Source organism: Excalfactoria chinensis, chromosome Z (assembly GCF_039878825.1).
Source record: "Excalfactoria chinensis isolate bCotChi1 chromosome Z, bCotChi1.hap2, whole genome shotgun sequence".
NCBI classification, from domain to species: Eukaryota; Metazoa; Chordata; class Aves; order Galliformes; family Phasianidae; genus Excalfactoria; species Excalfactoria chinensis.
Window position 1 is genome coordinate 25,244,905 of NC_092857.1, and position 22,628 is coordinate 25,267,532.

The 22,628-nt window shown below is 42.4% G+C and overlaps 1 protein-coding gene across 8 annotated transcripts in view; it reads left to right on the forward strand.

Annotated features, from left to right (window-relative positions):
- KANK1 (KN motif and ankyrin repeat domains 1) overlaps positions 1 to 22,628 on the forward strand; it is a 114,176-nt gene that overhangs the window by 62,216 nt on the left and 29,332 nt on the right. For all 8 annotated transcript variants that reach the window (XM_072359295.1, XM_072359292.1, XM_072359299.1 and 5 more), the window contains exon 3: positions 4,052 to 4,168. In XM_072359295.1, the coding sequence (XP_072215396.1) occupies positions 4,132 to 4,168 (37 nt within the window). In that variant the 5' untranslated portion in view covers positions 4,052 to 4,131. The remainder of the gene's footprint in view (positions 1 to 4,051; positions 4,169 to 22,628) is intronic.

Sequence of the window (22,628 nt, forward strand, 5' to 3'; positions counted from 1 at the left end):
AGTTCTCATGTAACTGCATTCTTGCCTCATTTTTAAGTTTATCTAATAATAAAGAGTAACTACAACAACAAAAATGATTTTTTCCTTACAAGTCTTGCCTCTCTGCTTTTTTTTTGCCACCTGTATTGGTAAACATATGGATAAAAAGAACTCAAACAAAGGAGGGTTGGCATTGAGTAGAGAACATCAGTGATCTATGAAGTCATTCTCCCAGGGTAGATAACCAACCACAGCTCCCCACATTCCTTCTCCTGATGCTGCTGGCTTTAGTCCTTGCTTCATTTAAATTGCACCTGGCATATTTGGTTGAGAATGTGAATTACGCTGCAGATGTTCCTGTTTCCTGTAGAGCTGCACAGCTTTGGAAAGTGCTTGCCCCTCTGGCTGAGCAGGAAGAGGGTTTTCCAGTGCCAACTCCTCTTGAAGTTAAGAGAAATTACCATCCGTTTAGATGGATCTTGCATCCTGTGCCTTGGTTCTTTTTTGCAAATGTCATCTGCCTTGCAGAATGGAACTGGACGAGTTCTGCTGTCAGGATGACCCACATATGAAAGTGTCAGGAAGAAGTTTGGTACTAATCTACAGCAAAAACGGAGCAGTACTAGTTTTTAAAGTATTCCATCTCATGGATGACTTGTTCTGTTAAATCCTTTCCCTGTTGAATCACTGTGCTTGCTAAATAGACTGGTTTTTCTCCTGAGCTCGCCCTCTGGAGTCTTGAGTGAGTCCATCCGAGCAACTGGAAGCCAGTACCTTTGGATCCTCTACCACTGTGTCTCTGCTCTCCCACTCTGGGTCCAAATTTTAAGTAATAGCATCTTAATGTCCCAACTGTACTCACAGTGGTTCAGATTATTTGCAGATATGGAGCTTTTATTCAGTGACTGATTTGTCCATTTAATTTTAGCAGTCAATGCATGCCATGAGAAAAAAAGAAAGCTATATGCATACCTACTTAGTCTAAGGCTCTGCTGCCTGGGAAGCCAAGGTCTGGGTTGCTGAATCCCATAAACAAGTGCTTATGCATCACCATTGCCCATATGTGACTATGGGTCCTGGTCAGAAAGAGTTTCTGGGGTCTTTTGCTTTTCTGGGTTAAGAACAGTTACCTTTCTCTTCTAATATGTGTTGCCTCCATTCTGTACTACATCTGCTGTTAGAGCTAACCAAAATGATTTTATTTATTTTTAAAAGCATCTCACGTTAGCATTGGTGGGAGTCTGTACTGTCTACATGGTCTGTGCCTCTGTGTCAGCAGCTCTGCTTCATAATGTCAGGAGTGGTGTATGCTCAGGTATTTCAGGCTCAGAAATGCTAGCATGGGTGTAGGTGTCCTGATGAGATGCAATACAAAAGGAGGACTAAGGTTCCTGTCCCTTGTGATTAGGACATAGACTTTGTTTTGCCTAAGGAATCACCTTTCTGGAAAAACCTGTAGAAGCTGGGTTGTCATGATAGTGTGTAGAAACTGAGGATTGTGTGTGTGTAAGGTTGCTGCTGTTGAACCTCAGGGAAGAAGAGAGTTTGAATATCTAACTCAAAACACTTGAAACGACTGTGGCACTGAGCAGAACTCTTCATATAGCTAGTCTCTGCTTGTTTTGCGTTTGCCCTAGGGTCTGTAAATCACAGAATTCACAGGCAGGCATGGGGTGAGCATGTTTTTACATGGGCAGAAAGTTGAAGAGATGGGAAGGGAATATATAAGCACTACTAGTTTTCTTTTATAAGATCTCTGTGCTGCAGAACGTGCTGTGGTAGAGCAGGCTAAGTTTTTCTCTTCTATGTGTTTTAAGTGGCCTGCAGAGGATTGTCCTGGGCCTTGCTGTCACAAGAGGCTTCTGCTGAACTGCAGCTTTTCTGGTGTGAGTTTCTTTCTGAAAATGGTGTTGTACTTGCAAGAAATGCTGTTCTCTGTGTTGTTACAGCTCAAAACAGCATGAATTCCTTTCCCCTGTGTACCTGCTGAGCCAGGCTAGATTTTTCTTCCATACCTTGACAGCTGCTTAATGTGCAGATTATCAACTGCAGTTGCATTTCATTAAAAACAAACAAACCCACATAAAACAAAACACACAAAAACAATTTTTCCAGTTACTTCAGGTAGTTATTTATTAGACCCTTGAACATTCTGTCCTTCCAGTTTCATAGGAAGTGATGGATTGGCATGACACAAGCTGTCTGATAAAGCTGGTTTGCTTTGCAGTGCTGCAGGCCTCATGCTGTATAGTAGAAAGGTATAGTGAAAGTAGGGAGGCCTGTTACTATGCTGGTGAGTAGCACAGAGAAGCAGAGCAAATCCAGCATGTGTGACATCAGTTCAGACCCATCTACCCTTCAGTGTGCTGCTGGCAGTGTCTTGTGACTAGATATATGTAGCCTGTCCGGAGATAGGGAAAGGAAAAGATTGTAGTTTTTCAGTAGGTGTTCATTGTGCCTCACTAGAAGCTGACTTCTGAACTTAGAGCATCACTTTATCTCCTTGTTCCAGTAGCAGAGACAGGAATTGTGCTTTAGAATTCCTCTCTTTGGAAGGAAGTAGTTAATATTTTGCTACAAGCTCACAGATTTCAAACTTTGATCCCAGCTGCAAGCACAGCCAGCTAGATACTTTACTGTATTATGTCTGCAACCTTGTGATGGGCCATTTTGCGTCACAGGCTATGCTGGAGGCCTGCTTTTGTTTTTATTTTATACTGTTCTAAGCCTCTTGCTGGTATGGTCTTTCTGACAGATTTGTGTCCCTGCCATTTTTTCAACAAGAGATCATTCATTTTAGAATATATAGCAGAGCTTGGCAAGGAGGACTTGCAATGGAGGTCTTTCTGCATTCTTGGAAAATTAATGTCAGGACTGTACTAAAAATGAAGTGATTTGTGCCTGTGTTCCCAGGAGGGGAAAACTAAGCTATATTAGGTTTTGTGATGGAGTGTTATCACTTGTGAGAGGCAACTCGTTTCTGTCCACCAGTGTATCTTTGACTCAGAATACACATTGTTTCCACTAATTCTTTCCTGGATTTTTTTTTTCCTGGGCTAATCTTCTTAGCTTTTAAATACTTCCATGCATGTACTGTCGGAGCCAAATCAAATGTAATTGGAAAAATGTGACTGGAGCTGTCAGCATGAGTCAGGCTGGGGTCCTAAAAGCACGGTGTTCTTCATACACCTAAGCTCCACCTTTCTGAGTCAACAAAATGCAATGCTGTTTGGATTGTTGAAAACTTGAAGAGGAGCCAAGGAGGAGGCTTCTCAGCAGTATGGGCTGAGTTATATTCTGTTGCTCCGAGGATGAGGGCAGCAGGCAAGTTACCTTTGCAGTGAACAGAAGAGAAGCCTTTTGTTTGGCTTGTGTTCTGCAGCCGCAGTTATTCTCTCCTGCAGCCTGAGCTTCAGATGGGCTCCACTTCTTAAAGCGACACATGGCCAGATCTTATGTGCCCCTGTTTGGTCTGCCATATAGGGACTGAAAACAAAGCATCCAAATATCACCGCCAGTGCTGTCTCGGACCTGGTGTTGCTGTGCACTTCCTTGGCCAGGGGTCCATGCCAGCTCCCTGTGCCAGTGCTTCATGAGGCAGCTCTCAGACGAGTGGTTGATCAGGTCAAGGCTGTACCTTTGGTGGGAATCTTCTGCCCTTACTTGTCTTGGGAGACATGTGAGCTCAGAAAGGGTCATCAGTCCCAACATTTGTCCAGCTGTGTTGGAATGGCTGTGGGAGCAGAGCAGGTGGAGGCACTCATTTAGAACCCTCTAACCCCATAAACGATAGCTCTGTGGTCTAAGTCTAGAACCTACTGGGTGCAAGTGAATGAGAGGGACCTTTTGTGTAGAAACAAACAGCAAAAAAGCTGAAGGTAAACCCCCCAAAAAGTTCTTTCATTTGATCCTCCTCAGCTGCTGTCAGCATGTGATAGCTGGGACTAATTAAGTGAAATCGATTGACTGCTATGCTGAAGCTTGCACTGAAGATAAGACTTTAAGCCTACTGCTTAACATACTTAGCTTCTAAAACTGTTTGTTTTTAACTGCTTTTTTTCATTTGTTTCAGGTTGCATGTCTGGTTGGACTTCATGCATGACATTTGCATGACGGCTAACAACGTAGCTCTGGATGTGTCACTGAGCAAACATGGCCTACCCAGCAAATACTAACGGCAGTGCTGCAGGTAATTCATCAGATGCTCTTCCCATTTTGTGTCATTACGTTTTCTGGCTTGTCTTTTTTCTTACATTGCGAAAGCAGCAGAAAGGGGAAGTATCTGGAGTCAGAACTAAACAGTGAAAACTACTTTCCAGGTTGATCAGGGTCTGTCTGCTCTAACCCTTGTCTCCATCCTCCCAATGGTCTTAAATACTAAAGCGTGAAAGCTGTATGTAAAACAGCAGGATCTGGTACCTTGGTCTGTCAGTTCATAGCACGGTTCACTTTCACAGACCTACACAGGCTTGCACCACTCTGAGAGGGCTGGGGCTTTGCTGCAGGAAATCGTGCGGTTGTTATCCTGTGCCTGTAATTGCTTTGAGAGATTAACCAGCGTAGAATATCCAGCCTTTCCTGATTGCCCATATGGGTTTGGCTAATTTAAATTTACTTTACTGATTCTAAGCAAGCAAGATCAAGATGAGGTCTTCAGTTTTTTGTTATTTCAGGAGGCTGCTGAGATGTCTGTTTTGGTTTTGTGACACTCTGGAATAGGTGGTTGGCATGTTCAAAGGTTGCTAGGAAGGCCTGGTAGGTCAGGAAAGGGCAGAGATTGCAGAATGACTGATAAAAGAACAGCAGCCGTGTTCCTCTTGCAGTTGTGTCAATATTTTCCTGCTCTCCTGATTGCTGCACAAACATAGCTTTATCCCACTAAAGCTCAAGCTTCCACAGGGGGATTATATGGAAAATTTCATGTGCATGGCAGGAGCTTGTGGGTGCTCTCCTGAGACCTCTTGATATAGGTATGGAGGGAAACAGATCTATCAAGACAAGTCTGGGTGGTTGGGATCTATCTGAGCATCCTGGAGAAGAACCCTAAATACCTCTTTTACTACGTGCATCTACAAAAATTCCAGCTTTTTTATTGGTGAGGCTCATGTACTCACATTCTAATGATACTCAATGGACTATGACATGCCGGTACTGAGAATTGGCTAATCTGGTGGATTTTAACACCAACCTCATTAGCAGGTATGCTTTGTTATGGAAACAAATCCTAAGTTGCCGGGTATGCTCACTGTAGAATTTTTCTAATTAGTGGAAGGGATTAAAGTGTCTTACAACTGGAAAAGTGGAAATATGGAGTATCATTATCTGCAATTCATGCAAAACAAGAAGCCTGTTTTAAAGGCTAGTGGAAGTTAAGTGAAAATGCTGAAGTCATCTATCTGCAGCTTATTTAAAGCTAAATCTAGCAATACTATTACATCTTGAAAAAGGGTATTATCTGCATCCTCCCCCCTCTTCCATATTTGTATGCAAGTAGAAATATATTTTCTAAGAAAGAAGCTATGTATTTTGCAACTTTTTGTAATGTTTTTAGAGGAGGCAGAGTTCAAATCCTCTGCTGTGTGACTTAACTGTAGCTGTTTACTGCCTAAGCTCTCTTATAATTGGTTTGGTTTTGTTTTCGTTTTTTCAGTAGTGTGCTTTTAACTTAAGTCATGCAGAACAGTTCCCTCTGCTTAGATGGAAAGAAAAACTGTGCATGGACTGTTACTTATTGGTTTGCTGTTCCCCCATACACATTCCTCCTCAGTAGAATGGCCTATCAAAAGAGTTTAGTAAGCAGATATTTTAAGAATAAAAATGCTATATTCTTGTACAGGGAATGTGTTAATGCAATATTAAGTTTTCGTTTCAGAACTGTTATGCAAACAATGCTTCATGCAGGATAGGAGCCATTTGTTCCCTTAGTTGCAGAAAGACGCTATAATGAATTGCAAGTATTTAATTCAGAACTAAATTGGAGAACATTTCGCAGAGACTGTCAGGACTTGTTGGCTTTGCAAACCCTTGAGGCCAGCGTTCTAACATGCAGCTACGTTCGCCTGTGTCTCCCAATCCTTAGCATTTCATAATGGACAGAGTATTGGGCTACAGGTACGTGTGATTCGTTATCCTGCTGAGTGCCTGGGAGAGAATGCCTTTGGATGAGCAGGAACTGATGTGGGCGTTGCAGGTACTGAAGCAAGCTCCTTAATTGCACAGAGCTCTGAGTGGAAGGACAGACTGCTGGTGTGCTGTCTTCTGCACCCACGGAATCAATCAGCAACAGTGAAAAGAACGAGAAATACTTGTTATGGACTGCTAACCTGCGTGTTACTTGAATTTTTTGGGCAAGTTTGACCACATGTTCAGCTGCGATTCAAGTATGAAGTGACTAAGGAGCCGTGGTTTGCTTTGGTTAACTTGAGAATGTGAGTACTTTCACTGTTTGATGGTTGTGCCTACATGACGTTCTGATAATTTTTTTAATTATACGAGTCTAAGTGGACTACTGCTGTTGCAGATAAAATCTGTGGAGGAATGCTTGAATTTGGAACTCGTTTTCAGGAAAGGATTAAGCTATTTTGCATTTGTATAGAGGACCTAGCAAAGGATGTTTCTTGAAAGTATATTTACTGTAAATATTTTCAGTTGAGTATGTGTGTGAGATGAGGTACAAAACAAGTGATGGTTTTCACGAATCGAACATAAATTTGACTGCCTCTTGCATATTTCAGTAAAGACGTTCACGTTAAATATGGCTAGTAAATAACAGGGGCTGTGATACAGACTTAAGTGCTGTTTGTCAGCAGTTTTGTTTACTGCTGATTTGCTAACTTCAAGTTTTATCACTCTTTTCCTAGTTTCACTGCACAAATGTGGGCTGTATTTCTGTGGGCTGCAAGCATACAGTCTCTGTGCATTTTGGAAACTGACTTAAAGACTTAGTTCTGAAGTTTGAAGCTCTGTCAAAGTTCTTCTGTGTGCTTGGAAAACTGCTTAGGACCTTCTAATTGCTGGCAGATGAATTGGCACTTGCAGAAAAAGCTTTATTTTAACTGTTAAGTGAGGAGTATTCACAACTGTTTTCTGCTGTTTTCCTGCCTCAGTGCATGCAAGCTGACTGCTCAGTACTGGGGTAAGCAGTGCAGTATGTCCAGAGCCTGTCATGCTTGTCCTGGGAGCTGCAGCAAGAGCTGAGGCATACTCTCTCTGCAGGGCTACTGGGGGACATATTAAAATAATTTAAAAAAAAAAAAAAAAAAGTGTTTTCCAAAATAGGATTAATGTCTTCATTAATTGCTAAGTGAAACTTCCAGTAATTGTTAGCTTCTGTGCTTGCTAGGACTGATGCATAAATCATCTTATCTAATGAGGCTCTGCAAGCATTTGTGTAAGTGATATCTCTAAGGGGTTCTCAGGTCAGCTCCGAAAAGCACAGTGTGTACCTGTCTGAAACTTCTTGCCAGGCAGTTTAAAATCCAGCCAGAACTACTTCCAGTTACTTTCACTAATATCTGATTTGCTGAAACTTTGTTTTCAAAACACTTTCTGAAAGGCACAGAATGGTGTGAAATTCCAGTGCGGTTCCATTTGTTCTGTTGTAGAAAACAAGGAAGTGGCAAAAGAAACATAGGAAACTGATTTACAAAGATAAAAGTTTAAAAACCATATTCATTCCTAACCATAATAAAAACAACTATTTTATTTGACTTCCCTAAGCACCTCATGCTCTGACTCCAGAGCCTGCAGAATTGTGTGTCACCTCTTTAACAATGACACACACAAAAAAAAGCTTTTTAGCCGAGGAAAACCTTTTCTAGTTTTCCTCATCAGGATGGGCTGCAGGGGTCAGTATAACAAGGCTGTTGCACACACCTTCTCTTTACTTTGCTCTAAAGCAGATGCATATCGTTTTCTGGACGTGGTACCTTAGATTTCCCTCATCCTTTCTCTTTTCTCCCTTTTCTCTCAGCCTCCTTCCTCAGCCTTCTTCCTCACCTTTTGAAAAGCTTTATTTTCCTGCCTTCCCATCTCACTTTTCAACGACAGAATACGTCTCTCACAGATTAATTTGAACTGCATGTTTAACTTACATGCTTTACCTCACTTAGACTCCTACATAGTTCCCAAAGCCAGTGGCATCACCGCAGTTCACCATCACTGTCACTGTTCCCTTTGCACTGGTAAAGCAAGCTATCCCCTTTTTCCTTCTCTGCAGCAGCCAGTGGGCAGGCATTGAGTGCCTGTGGATGGGAGCTGCTGGGACCTGTCATCTCCACCAGATCTGGAGTGTGGGGCTGTGGGCATTTAGCAGCGGACATCTAAACTGGGAGTGTTGGTCTCCATGCTGGAGCCTAGCGTCCTTCTGATTTTTTATATGTGGATGGTTACTCTGCAGAACACACATCTGCTTAGAGTAAATATTTTTCTCATTCTCTGCACTGATTTGTAAGAATTCCTACCTGACATCTGTAGACACCCTTTAAGCTACAGGCTTATTTGAGTTTCTCTTTCATGATTTCATTTTCCTAATGCAAATAATCTTTGGCAATGTGTATGGAATTTTGCATGGCTCCCAGCCTAATGATCCGAGGTGCAGTCAAAGAAGAAAGAGCTGTGCCCTGGAACATTACCACTAGTACCAATTTTAGCTGAATATCCACTATTTTTCAATGATCCTCAGTCAATTAAAAAATTAATGGGGACACATACATGTTGAAGGTGTGCTGTAGCAGCTGGTAGGACACTTGTCATTGAGGGACCATTGAATTGCCACACAGCCTAGTACTTTTTGGATGGGCAGATGAAATGCAGTGCTGTCACTGATGTCCTGTTCCTGCCTCACCCACAAGTGATTTGGTGAGTCACTCTGGCGGTGCCCAGTATTTAAAAACAAGCAAGGGAGGGACCCTGAAATACTGAGGGTGAAGGGTGAGAGAGCATACAGTGATTTCACATCTGCTTTATCATAAAGAGTACCAAACTTCCTTCATTATGCTATTGTTCGCCAGATCCGCCTTCAGGACAAATGGCTGGAAATGCAGCTCATGATCTCACAGCCAATGCCAACTTTCTAATTGGACTAATAATTGTTTATTCTGCAATTGCTAGTTGATACCTGTAATGCAAGGTTGCAGCTGTTGCCACAATAGAACAGTTGAAAACACGGTGACTTGTATTTGTCCAACCAAGAGGCTTTCGTCAGACCCTATAGGAGCAGGGATCATGCACCTTCTCCGTGGAAGTTGTTGCCTCTGGGACTGACCTTGGAGTCTGCTGGATGGGAAATGGGCAGGAGGAAGTTTGAGAGGGTGCCGTAAGGAACTGAGGACATAATGGTCTGGCTGCAGTACTTCCAGGTAGGCCAGTGCTTAGAAACATTTTGCTGTGTTGGGAAGCAGATGGCCCAAGCACAAAGCCAAGTCAGATGCTGATGCTTTGAAGAAAGACAAAACGCCATGAGAGAAAGAGCAAATTGATGAGGGCTGTCTTTTGTTATTTGCTGCAGCTTCCTAGAGACTTCTGGCATCTCATCTAGACAGAAGGCTGTTTTCATACCTGTCTGATGCAGGCTTGCTTGTGGCTGCTTGCATGCTTTTCCTTGTCTGGGCTGCTGAGATGTTCTCACATGGGCTGTACCTACAGCTGTCCTGTTTCTGTTGCCAATACAAGCCCTCCACACTCCCAGAGGCAGAAAAGGGTGCTGATATTTTATTTTATAGCCAGTAATGCTCTAGGAACATAAAGAGACCCACTTTGCTCTTTATGGTGCCCTGTAATTTCACTGAATTGGTGGTGATGAACAGTCGTCACCTGCTCTGTGTCCCTGCTGGAGCAGGGGGTTGGACCGGATGACCTGCAGAGGTCCCTTCCAGCCTCAGCCGTTCTGCCATAAAAGCCCTTCCATTTTGTTTCTTTTAAAGCCAGTACTTTGCAGTCATCTGACAGCTGTGTGGTGAGTGCTGTGGATACAGGATCAGCCTGTGGGGCTTGGGTGAGGGGCAGGCACCAGTACTGGGGCAGGCATGTGTCACAAGAAAAGCTTTCCTAGCTATGAGAAAATCTCTCAGCATCTTATGCCTTCCTTTCATACACAACTCAGCAAACCTTCCTGTGGTCATCTAACCTAAAAGAATACACTTTCGTCTTGGAAACGGTTCTGCAGCATTCCTCCCTACTATCCCAGATAATGCTGTAGAAAGCACCTTGGGAACAATTTGTATGAAACTGAGTGCTTGGTGTCCCTGCATGAAGGGAGGTGATTCTGTAGTCTTTAAAAGCATATAGACCTCAAGGGAAATTGTTTGGATGGGATAACTTGATTACAGCTGGTTGTCTTCTGTCTGTGAGTGCTTGCACAGGGGTGACCCAGTAGCAGGCACTCAGAATAGGCACCATCTCACCATTCTGGATTATAATCTCAGATGTGTGATCTGATTTTTGGGTGGTCCTGTGTGGAGCCAGGAGTTGGACTCGATGATCCTTTTGTGGGTCCCTTCCATCTTGGGATAATCTATGATTCTATGATTGTGTGCCTTGCTGAGCTAATGCTGGAGCAGGAGTCCTTGTGAAGCTTTCAGCAGCAGCCACTTTACTCCTCCTCCTTTCCGTGCCATTTGTAAGGCTTTGGACTAGAGATGACAGAAAGGCAGTGCTTCCCGTATCATATTTTCACAGCAGCTCTAGGAGCTGAGAGGCTGCCCACGTTGGCATAGATGCACTATCTCCATTTCCTTCCTCTGGAAACATGACTCCCCTTGGTGGCAGAGCATGGGTTCCTGCCAGGGTGTCCCCAGGTGACCAGCTTTGAGCTGCCACACTGAAGCTTGCTTCTGACCATTCTCCCTTCTACTTCTGTTTTTTCTAATTTCATCCAGAAATCACACCTGTCATGCTGACTGAATCTGATTGACTCCCCCCTATCTGATGCAGCTTGTATTGGAGGGGGTGCAGCAGATCTACCATGTACAGAAATGGCTTCCCTGCTCCTACATTGCTTTCTTTTTTTCTTTTTAAGATTCTTCATAACATACTAAGTTAGTTTCTTGAGTTGCTGGGTTTTTTTGTTTGTTCGTTTTTAATCTGACTCTTCACACAGACTTTAACAAAACTGAGTATGCATCTGTGTGGAGGTGGCTGAGATTCCTCTTTCACTCTTTCAGTCCATCCCTACACATTTGCATCCTTCCCTGTTCTCTGCAAAAGTTGTAATGTGTCCCTCAAGTTACAAGCCCTGCCTGTGATATCCCTGGGTCGTCCTTCAGTGCATGTTTGAAAGCAGGAGCAGAGAGGGAGGGTGTGTCTAATAGCTTGGTTTGAAGGTTTGGTCAGATTAGAGTGAGGATCAAATTAACTGATAATTGGGAACAGATTGTTCTTCTTATGCAAACCAGACACTGACGGTCTTCAGTAGTTATTTATTGCTGAGGGGCATGTTTGTTGAGCTACTCCTAGTCCCCTTCCTACCTTCTCTTAAAAAAAAAAAAAAAACAAAAAACAATCCCTCTGCTTGGATCACCACAGTATGGATTGCAGAAGATCTAGTAGTAAAAACAAAGTGCACCTGTGCAACTTGCCTGCTGTTACTGGAGTTTCAGATCTAATCCTAGCAAAGGAGTCAAGTGTTAAGGTCTTGCTTATGCCACCTGACAAAATTAAACTGTGAACTTTTTTAAACTTTCTATATATATATATATTTTTTCTTTTTGCGTGGTTTGGCCACAGCACCTCAGCCCATACCCTTGTAGGACAAGACACCACATACAGTGGAGATCTCAGTGGTAGCTCCCAGAATTATGGGAGATTGTTCATCGCTTTCCATGATATATTATAATAAGGAACATGTATAATCTTGCCCGTGGGTCCTGATTAGTGGGGGAGCATGTGCCCTTTCCCTGGGTTGTGTGGCTGTTTTCCTTGCTTCAACCTTTTGTATGATCATAATGTTTTTGAGAGTGGAAGTGCAGTGTGTCTGGATTAGCAGTTACTGTAAATCCAGGGTGTCTGATTGCAGAGTATTGCTCCAAGAGGAAAACAGAGATGTTTTAAATCTGAGCCTGGCTAGTCTCCCTGGCAAAGCTGTCAGCTCCTTCCTCCAACCTCTGCCTTCACTAGCTGAAGAAGTGGGGGTGACCCTGAAGGATCTGGTCACCTCCCACACTGTCAGGATTGGCCACCTGATCCCAAATGACAGTCTGCTGGTTTCACAGTGCACATGGAGACAACATCTAGACATGAGTTCCCAACAGGCAGTAGTTCAGTTTACATATTTGTATGTCCAAGGCCCAAGAAGCCTGTATGTACACACATCTTTGAGAATATGTTTATTTCTTTACACCCATTTTCTCTTGTGTTCATGCATGTTCATTGTGTCTTCCACCTTCATTTCTGCAAAATAAGAAAGCAAATCTGATGTGTAAAAAGCCCTGCCGGGAGTAAGCTTCATAAGCTTTTCCAAACAGTCTTATTAGGACATGAGTTGAGGTCACCAGATGTGATGCAGGACCTGTGAGAAATCAAATTGCTGACACTGTGTGAAATTAAACCAGCCGGACAGTTAATGATTATATAAGGCAAACTTTTCAGTTGCATCCTCTCTCCAAATAGATGTTAACTAGTAGTGAGGGATCTGTCTGTAGCTTGAAAAGTCTTTCTTAGAGGTTTTGAGTGATAAGTAGTAATTGGGTCAGATTAATGTACAGCTTTATCTCCATACATGTGACCAGTAGGTCTCCTTACAGTACTAGTGTATCAGCTGCAGACTGACACTTTTGGTGTGGTTACCAAATACCTCCCAGCTATCCTGAAAAAGCACATCTGACACTGACCCATCATGGACAGCCAGCACTCCCCCTGGCCAACTCAGGAAGTCTCCAGGTTGCAGATTTCTGAAAATAGATGAAAAATCTTGCTGTATTCTTATGCTTTTGCAGTGATACCTGCTAGGAAAGAGAGCCTGGGTAGGTCAGATCAGTCTTGGGTCTGAACTCTGCCCATAGCCAATTGACTCTGAACTGTTCAATGGAAACTAGCTGCCAAAAAAATAAATGTAAACAAGCAAACAAAAACACCAGTAACACTAGAAGAACCCTAAATCCAGCCCTAAAACATCCGTATTTTTGGGGTATGAGCATAAACCTGGCAGTATGGGTCCAGGCTAAGCTCTGCATACACTCCCCCACCTCATCACTGTGTTGGGTTAGATTACTTCCTTCCTTTCACACAGCTTCTTCAGTGCTGAAGAAATGGACTCGTGGTGGCGTATTTAAAGGATTCTGTTCCTTCCAGGGCCTTATTCTTTCTCAGATCCACTCTGCCCTCTCTGTCTTTTTGTTTGTTTATTTGTTTGTTTTTTTCCCCAAAAGAGGTGTTAAATTACTTTGTTTTTAGATAAAAACTTTTACTGTCTAAATAGATTCCTGTGCACCAGATCTTACATTTGTTCTGCTACAGACCGTGTCAGGTCTTTTGGGTCACTGGGGAGCTGCGCTCTGACCTCAGTTTTGTTTCCACTATAAACAGTAGCTGAGTGAGTTTATTTGGCACCATAACAGTCTTAAAGGCCAGGAAAATAAATACATGCGTGCCCTTTGCCTTTAGGCTTTATCAGGGCTGACCCTAGACGTGTGCTTCCATTTGGCTTGCTGGACAAGGGATGAAGTGCAGATACAAAGGTTCAGTTTTTGCTCGCGTTTTGATAGGTGTTGCTCAGCCAGCCTGAGCTGAGGAGAGTCCTCTGGCTGTGCATGACTTGAAGCAGGCTCCTGCAGATGTCAAGTCCTCGAAACCACAGAGTAACAACAAGCAGATGAGCACACAGAGGCAGCTGCTGAAATTTGTTCCTCCCTAAGCAGGGTTTCTAATTTGTTTTTAGAAAAAAAATCATGAAATGTTAGGGGGTCTTTTTGCCTTCTGCCTCATTTGAGCAAACCCCCTGATTCTTGAAAAAAGGCACACTGGCGGTGCCTTCTATTCTGTTCTTTGTATCCTGGGCGTCACTTGTCTTTCACAGCAGAAAACACTAGATCCGTATTGTCATGTTCTCCCCCTCCCATTGGGAAGGAGCCTGCTTATCAGACCTGCAGCACGAGGTCTGCTGTGCATGGCTCCTCCTCACAGCTGGGCACTCGCTGTGGTGGTGAGGGGCTTTTGTTGCACTGAAGTGTGGGTCTTGTTTCAGCTGCCCTGGTGTTCTCCTCTTTTGTAGGGGAAACTTCAAAGTATGCTTGGAAAATGTTCCTAGGGAGTTGTCTATGGAGAATGGCTTTTTTTCTGTGAGTAGGGTAGTTGGAGCAGCAATCAAATCAAACCAGGTTCACTTAAAAATCAGCTGTAATCTAGAGACTCCCTTTGGATTGTTTTTGGGAGCACTTGTGTTACAGTGGATGCATGAATGACTTACACTAAAATGTAAAATTGTCTACAGATAAATCTAGAGGGCAGGGCCCAGTCCTCGTGTGACCCTGTTTGAAGTACTGTGTTCAGGTCTGGGGCCTGCAACATAAGAACAAGGAGCTGTTGAAGGAAATGATCAGAGGGCTGGAGCACCTTTCTTGTGAAGGCAGGCTGAGAGAGCTGGGCTTGTTCAGTCTGAAGAGAAAGCTCCAAGGGTACCCCACTGCAGCCCTCCAAGCACTTAAAGGGGCCTACAGAAAAGGTGGAGGATGACTCTTTCAGGAAATGTAATAACAGGGCAAGGGGAATGGCTTTAAACTAAAAGAGGGGAAGTGTAAGTTAGATAATAGCAGGAACACGTTGCGCAGAGACACTGTGGTGCCTCATCCCTGGAGGTGCTCAAGGAGGGGTTGGATGGGCTGTGGGAAGCCTGGGCTGATGGGGGGCAGCCCTGCCCACTGCTGGGGGTTGGAACTGGAATGTTAAGGTCCCTTCCAATCCAAGCAAAAGCTAATGCCTTGCTGTATTAAATATTATTTTGCTTCCTATTAAATACTACTGGAATCACAAGACATGTTCGGGAAACATTTTATGTATCTGTGCCACTTCTGCTGAAAGTACTGTTGGAAGACTTGGACCTCTCCTGTCACTTCAGTGCAAGATTCCACTTCTGTCTTCAACAAAGCTCTTTCAGCATGCAGTGGTATTGGAAATAATTTCAACAATCCATGCCATTATTTTATTTCTAATTTTTTTTTATTCTTCTTGGGAATCTGAATGGAAAGCATAGCAGTAATTATTTTCCTTTAGTCCTATGAAGTCTTAGGACTGTTATTGTTGTTAGTCTCTCCCAGTGCCCATTTGCTTTTGGAGTCCTTGCTTGGCTTTACAACAGTAACCATAATTGTAAGAGGTGAAGAGAGATTCAGCCTTCAAGAGTCTATTTTATTTTATTTTATTTTATTTTATTTTATTTTATTTTATTTTATTTTATTTTATTTTATTTTATTTTATTTTATTTTATTTTATTTTATTTTATTTTTTTGCATCTGGAATTCTGGTTATCTTTCCTTAAGTTATTCTTTTTGCTCTGTGGAAACGAGAACATTACATATAGAAAGCTCAAATGCATCATTTCCCATGTGCTTGTACTAGTGTTTTGGATATGTTTCAGCGAAGAAAAAATGTAACTTTGCATTATCGACTTTTTATCCCTCAGATTATAAATTGCACTTGAGAAGAGTAAACAAGAAGGGATTGAGTGTGACAGACAGATTTGCAGGCAGCACTAGTTACAACAGAGGTAATTGTTCTACCCAAATTACATCAGTGAACCTTTCTGTGCTCCCCGTGCACATGTGGGAGTGAGAGACAAGGGGGGCTAGATGTGAAGGGCTTGGGAAGGGAAGAGTGGTTAGGAGAAAATTCACCTGAATTTATAATTCCCCCTTGAGAATTAAATCTGTCTTCCATCAGAGGACAGTATTTATTTATTTTTTTTTAGCATACAATTTGGTACAGCCCTGTTTGTGCATATGTCCATTATGTGCATTTAACCCTTTGGGAGCAGCCTGAGGCACCAAGTGCCATCTGAAATGACGTGAAGGAAAATACTGGTGCAAAGCTGCACTGGCAGGCGGGCTGGCAGGCAGGCCAGGATTTTGTCAGGAAATTCCAAATGAGTATAAATAAATTCTCTGTAGCAACCTCTGGGCTCCTTGCCTGCTGATGTGTCAGGAGTATGCATTCCCTTTAAGGCAAAGGAAAGTGAGCTTCAGACTTAATTTCCTGAAAAGCTAAACACTGCAGCATTCAACAATTGCTTCTCAGCAGATCAGTGAAGGAGACCCTAGCACCAGAGCAGGAGAGGTGAGATGCGAGAGCCTGACTGCTGGCACTGTGTAAATCTGTGAAAAGGGTGGGAGAGCGCATATTTGGGTAACACAGCTGGAAATCTGCCCTGGCTGCTGATTCCCTGTGTTGAGTAATGCATGTCTTCCACGTTGGGTGCTTTTTCTTTTCTAACAGTGCTTGGTTTTCTCAGTTCTCTCCCAGATGTACGCTTCTAGGCTGTCACCTGAAGGGACTGTGTGCCTACAGTTTGCTGCACCTCTGGAAACCCTTCAGTTGTGTTATTATTTCTTTTCCTCAACAAATGCCTATTTTCGAGTTGGGAGATGTGCATTCTGCACATCCAAGTGAATGGAGTCTTAGGTCTGTTTACACAAAGCTACCTTTCAGGTGGAAGAATGGTAACTGTTGCCCTTCACAGTGCTCAATTTCAGTGTTGTTCATGGGCTTTCAACTATAAGGCGCTGCTTTTAGCTATTTAAAGTGCACATAAGAATTAATTTCTAAACCGACATTTTCCTTGTTTTCTCTTATTGTTGCTTTTTAAACTTTTTGAACAAGGCTAGTTTATCAGTGTGAGCTATTTCAAGTGCAGAGAAAGAACTCTTAGTGTCTTTGGAAAGCAAAGACCATGCAGGCTTTTGAAGTTTGGAAGGCAACACATGTCGTATTTCACACAATTAATCAGTATGAGATTAATATCAAAGGGGATAGGAGGGAACAATTCCTGGTATTTGAAATATCATACCGATTATGCAGCATAAAGCATTTTCCTTATGGAGAATAAGCATGCAACAAAATAAAGTCCATCCAAGACTCATAAATACAAATGTTTATAAAATTATTCTTGCAGAAGACAGTGCTTTCATTTTTTCCTACCTTTCGCACTGCAAGACCAAACTGAAACTGTAAATTAGTTTTAATATGCTGTGGGAGGTTTATACCTGAGGAATATAGTTCTGTAAGGATGGTTACTCCTGTTGCAGTGACTACACCTCTCTTCTTCTCATCTCTTCAGAAATTTACAGACATAGAAAGGTAATTGTATTATAAATCTAAATTGGCAAATCAGTTCTCACAGGCCAGAAAGCACATGCAGCCTTCTTTACTTGAACCTGAGGCAGGTAGCACTGAGACACTGTTGTGCTGAGACATTTTTAGGTGCAAGCTTGGCTTGCATCCATGAGTCCTGTGGGGGGTGTGGAGGTGGTTTGGATGAGAGGAGAAGGAAGAGAAAAATGTGAAGATTTTCCTTATTTTGCTTTGCAAACACTCCACGGGGTTTTGTGAAGCACACATACTGAGTGTGTGGATCCTTGGTCTTTCTCATCCTTTTTTCCACAGTAATTTTACTGGAGACAGTGAAGTGACAGATGTGCCACACCGTCAGGGGACATAAGGGTTTCCCTTCTGCTGCAGAGAACAGCTTGTGTTTAGCAGCACCACCAGCTCAGCCAGTTGGCCTGGATCTGATGGGATGTGCTGTCAGCAAGGAGGGCTATGCTGGGCTGACACCCAGTGCTCTCCCACTGTGGTGGACAGAGCAAATTGCAGAGCTGTCTCCTAGGCTATAGGTTGGTATTTACCGCTTGCCTTAACTTATGTAATTTTGCTAGGCCGAAGTTAATCTGATTTGGAAAGCACATTTAAATTGAATGCTCTTCATTCACAATTCTGTGATTCTGTGATTTGTCACAGATGGGTGGCTGTATGTATAGTAGAGAATAAAAGAAATGATTCAGGGAATGTACGGCAATTCTTAAATAGACAAATGCAAGATGCAGAAATAAGTGTACATATAAAGTCAGAGCTTGGCAAGTGTAAATTCATCTGCTTTGAACTAGCCTTGTTGATATTTGGTTTTCAAAACCTAGTAGAAGAGACTGAGATATGCCTCCAGTTCCAAGCCAAGAAGGAAAGCACAGCTGTTGGCTCACATCCTTGCTGTTACTGCAGCCACAGACTGATCTGTGCTCTCTACCTACTGTGTTTATGGCAGCACTCATAAGCAGCCTCCACCATGGTTTCTGCTCAAGCTTTTCCTTACTGCTGGTGGAGCAGGCTGGAATAAGCTAGCAGCTTAATCCCTTGCCAGCCTTAGTTTGATTTCCCCTGGGATCTATGAGTCAGAAACTGGGATGGGAGCAAAACAGACTAGACTGTTAGTTTTGAGTTTTTGTGGTGAGCAGCCCTGAGGTGGTAAACACACAAGCTGTCCCACCACAGAGCGTCCAGAACTAGAGCTATTTCCAGAAAGAGGCAGCAGTTGAAAAGGAGACTTTATATTTTAGACCTCAAGTGAGGGAGTTGTCAAGCAAATAAAGGCTTTGTGAATTCTGATAAGGGAACATCTTACAGTCACTCTGTATTTTTTTATATTTTTTTTTTTTCAGAAATGGGTTTCCACAAACAAGGTCAGCCTTTTATTCACGGTTAATTAATTTGCATGACTTATATCATGTGTTTTTATTTTAATCGAGCTGTTTGAGCTACAAGTTTCCAGTTCAGGAATTCTTGAAGTAAAATAATTGGACATTAAAAATACTGGAGAAGGTGGGGGAGAATGTTTTTTGAAAGGTCTTTTTTGTTGATGGCTTGCAGAAATAATTGCTGGTTATGGTTACACACTGTTCCCCTTTAAACTCTGTAGATAACTTTTTTTTTTTCATGGGAAAGAAAACCTATAACCATATCTTAAGAAAGAGAAAATCATGTGATCTTGAAAGGCTGTTGTAATACCAAGAGGCCTTTGCACAGCAGGCTGGTGAGCATTGTGAATGCTTTTTATATTACACCAGAACACCCTGTTTTTCTTAGACACGAATAGTCTGTAAGTAGTTAGCAGTAGGAGAAAAGTAAGAAAAGTCAAAACTGTCTTTGTGAGACTGTGGTTTAGAAACTGAACCTTGAGGAGCCTGTGGCAGTGGGACATTCAGGCTGCTGCATCCACCCAATTTCCAGTATGGAGGTGAAGTCTGTCTCGTTGTTTTTGCTATCATGCTAAGCAACCAAAAATTTTATTATGTTTTTATTATAATTATAACCTTAGTGTAACTCTAAGCAACTAAGATTTTTCATCTTCAGAGTATCTTAACTGCCTGAGAGAGATTTTTCCCACTGGGTTTATCCAAAGCCCAGGCAAGTCAATGGGATGATATGGATGTTTTTGCATTGTGGCTATGATTTGAGCTTATTCCCGTGTTAGTATAATGGTCCCAGTTCTTCCAGAAAAAATGAAGTATTAAGACAGCAGATTTCTCAATTGCCTTCTGCTTTCACTGACCTGTGATGACTGTGACTTCGTAGCCCAGTGCCCTAGTCTTTGCATTCACGGTGCAAACAAACACGACAGTCATCTGAACTGTTTTTCTTAAACACTGTTGATGTTCACGTGTTAGTGACCCACAAACTGAAAACAATCTAAAAACCTGATATTTTACAATCCTCCTGCTCTTCATTTTTCTTCGAAATTCTTTGAGAAGCTGCAAATCTGTGTTTCTAGCTAAAAGAAACTTGATCGTATGAGAATATTGCAGGACTAATATCCATTCTCCATGTTATGTTTTTAATTTAAGTTATATTGAAAGACCAACACCTGAAAAGAAACATGAAAGAATGCTGGCTAATTCTGCTTCTTCATTTTAAACAAATACTCAGCTTCACATGTGTTGGTTCTTTTCAGAAGACTGAGACTCATCGCCATTTGCTGAAGAACCGGTGAAAAAAAGAACCATGTAGTATGAGGGGAGAGAGGAGAAGGGTTTCTCTTCAGATCGTATATATGATAAGGGGAGAACGGTTAACTTATTTTCTGTTGCAGTAGAGAATTGAAAAGGTCGGAGCTTTTGTCTGCTTCTTCCCCAGATGATTTTCAGTACTGAAGCTCAGCAACAGAAAAACATGGAAGCGATTCTGTTTACACCAGCTATTGCTTCTGCCTTTTTTCTCTGCAGCGTTCTTTATGAATTGTCTTATGCCATAACTCTGGGAGGAGACTCTGTTATTCATAATGCTTTTTCAGTGGAAGAGACTTCTTTAATAGCAGTCAGATCCAAGATAAAAATGCCTTGGAGGAGATATCATAACCAGATGGGGAGAAAAGGCTTTAGACGTGAAGTCTGTATCTTCTAAGGCACCTTAGCTTTTTCGCTTCAGAGATACTTTTTCAGTTGCTTCTCTTTGCTCTTTCCACACCCTCCAAGGTGGTCTTACAATACAGCTTTCCTGGTTTACAGAGATAGAGCTCCGATCTGCTCATATTTTCTCTACTTTGCTCTTTTCTCTCCCCAAAAGTCTTTAAGCACATAAACTAAATGTCCTGTTTTTTTCCAGTTCTCCTGGACTGGGAGCAGACATGATTAGCGTGGACTTGGGTAGAGCTGACTCAATATTTGAATATACTGATGTTCTTGTGTAGTGCACTGGATAGGATATAATTTTATGGAAGATGGCAAGACTGGAATGTTTGGACAGAGCCAGTCCTAGCAGTGCAGGAGACAGGAACAGAAGAGTGCATTTTTTAAACACTGCTTGTGTCTTGTCCATGATTATCATGGAAGTTTTGCATACTTTAAAAGAAATGCATGAATAATGTCAGTAACACAACAAGGGTTCTGTGCTGCACAGAGTATCTTCACAGGTACTCACCTGGAAGTGTAGTGTCTATGTGTCTCATTACATTTGAGACTTGTCGGAAGAAAAAGCCTACAACATTTTCACAGTATGTGTTTGTGTGTCTTCACGTCCTTCTACAGCCTAACATAATAATGTGATTAAAATAAGCCTGAGATACTGTAGAGACTGGGGAAGTCCTGATTTCATTAGTGCCCCAATCAGCTAGCCAGTGGTGAGAGGGGAAGCCTGAGAATTTATCCTGTCGTGGCATTGCTGCCATATTTAGTGTGTTGGAGTGAACGGAGTAGGAACCTTGCTCACTTGAATTCTCTCTGCATGAAGATTTGCCATTCTGGCAGAAGAGCACATAGATACAGTTTGCTCTGTGACTCCCCTGAGGTACTGCTTGTGCAGCAGTTGGTACTCATCTTCCAAGTCTAGAGGGTAAAGGCATCAATGGTTCGCCCAATGGCTGAAAGGAACAAGGTCTGCACTCTTATCAGGTGTTTATCCATTTCCTTTTTGTGAGAACATTTTTCCTTTGGAACCAACAAAGCCATTTTTAATTGCCTGAAAACAGCCATCCATTTTGCTTTGTTACAGGCTTAGCAGGCACACCCATTCTGGCCCTTTCTCTGAGACAGCAAAATGCACAAAGACTTGGCACAGCTCCTGTGTGCCACATCACAGCGCACTGTTGTTGTTATATTGCATTCTCGTTCTTAATTTTCTTAACATATCAAGAAATGTCCCCAAAGATCCACTTATAATGCTGGGATTGTGTTCATGGAGTATTCGTTGTCCTGTTTTATGGAGAAGTCATATGCAAATTTAGCTCCGTACACCGCCTTGAGCTTATGGAGAGTCAAATATGCACAGGCTAAGCTGAGGGCCATATGAATTTGGTCCTTGTGGGTGGGACATGAGCCAGCAGTGTGCCCATGCAGCCAAGAAAGCCAAGTGTATCCTGGGTTGCATCAAAAGAAGTGTGGCCATCAGGGCAAGAAAGGTGATCCTGCACTGATGAGGCCTTACCTGGAGTACTGCATCCAGATGTGGAGTCCTCAGTACAGGAGAGATGTGGATCTGTTGGAGCATGTCCAGATGAGGGCCACAAAAATGATAGAAGGTACGGAACACCTCTCCTACAAAGACAGGTGCTCTTCGGCCCAGAAAAGGCTCCAGAGCAACTCAATAGCAGCTTTCCTTATCTAAAGGGGAGCTGTAAGAGTGGATGGATTCTTTACTGAAGTCTCTTGTGGTAAGACAAGTTTCAAATTATAAGAGAGGAGATTTAAGATGGATGTAAGGAAGAATTTTGTACAACAGGAGTAGTGAAGCAATGGAACAGGTTGCCCAGAGATGTGGTGGATGCTCCATCCCTAGAGACGCTCAAGGTCAGGATGTATGAGGCTTTGAGCAATCTGATCAAGCTGGAGGTGTCTGTGTTCATTGCAGGGGAGCTGGACTCTTTACGGATCTCTTTAGAGATGGCCTCTAAAGGGCTCTTTCAACTCAAACAATTCCGTGATTTATGTCATTGTGAAGGTATTTAACTGCCTGCAGGTGTTGTGGAAACATTCAGTGAGGGGTTCAGAGTTGCTGTGTTTTTTTATTTATGTTTTTTCTGCTGAGTGATCTCAAGACTGTTTCATGAAGGAGAAGAAATTATCTGTGATTCCAGTTTGGTGCTTATGACTTAACTTGGCAATTTTCATGTTTTTCTAGAGAGTTTTTGAATATTTTTTTCTATGGATGCATTAATTCTTAAGTCCTGGGACTTTCTAAAG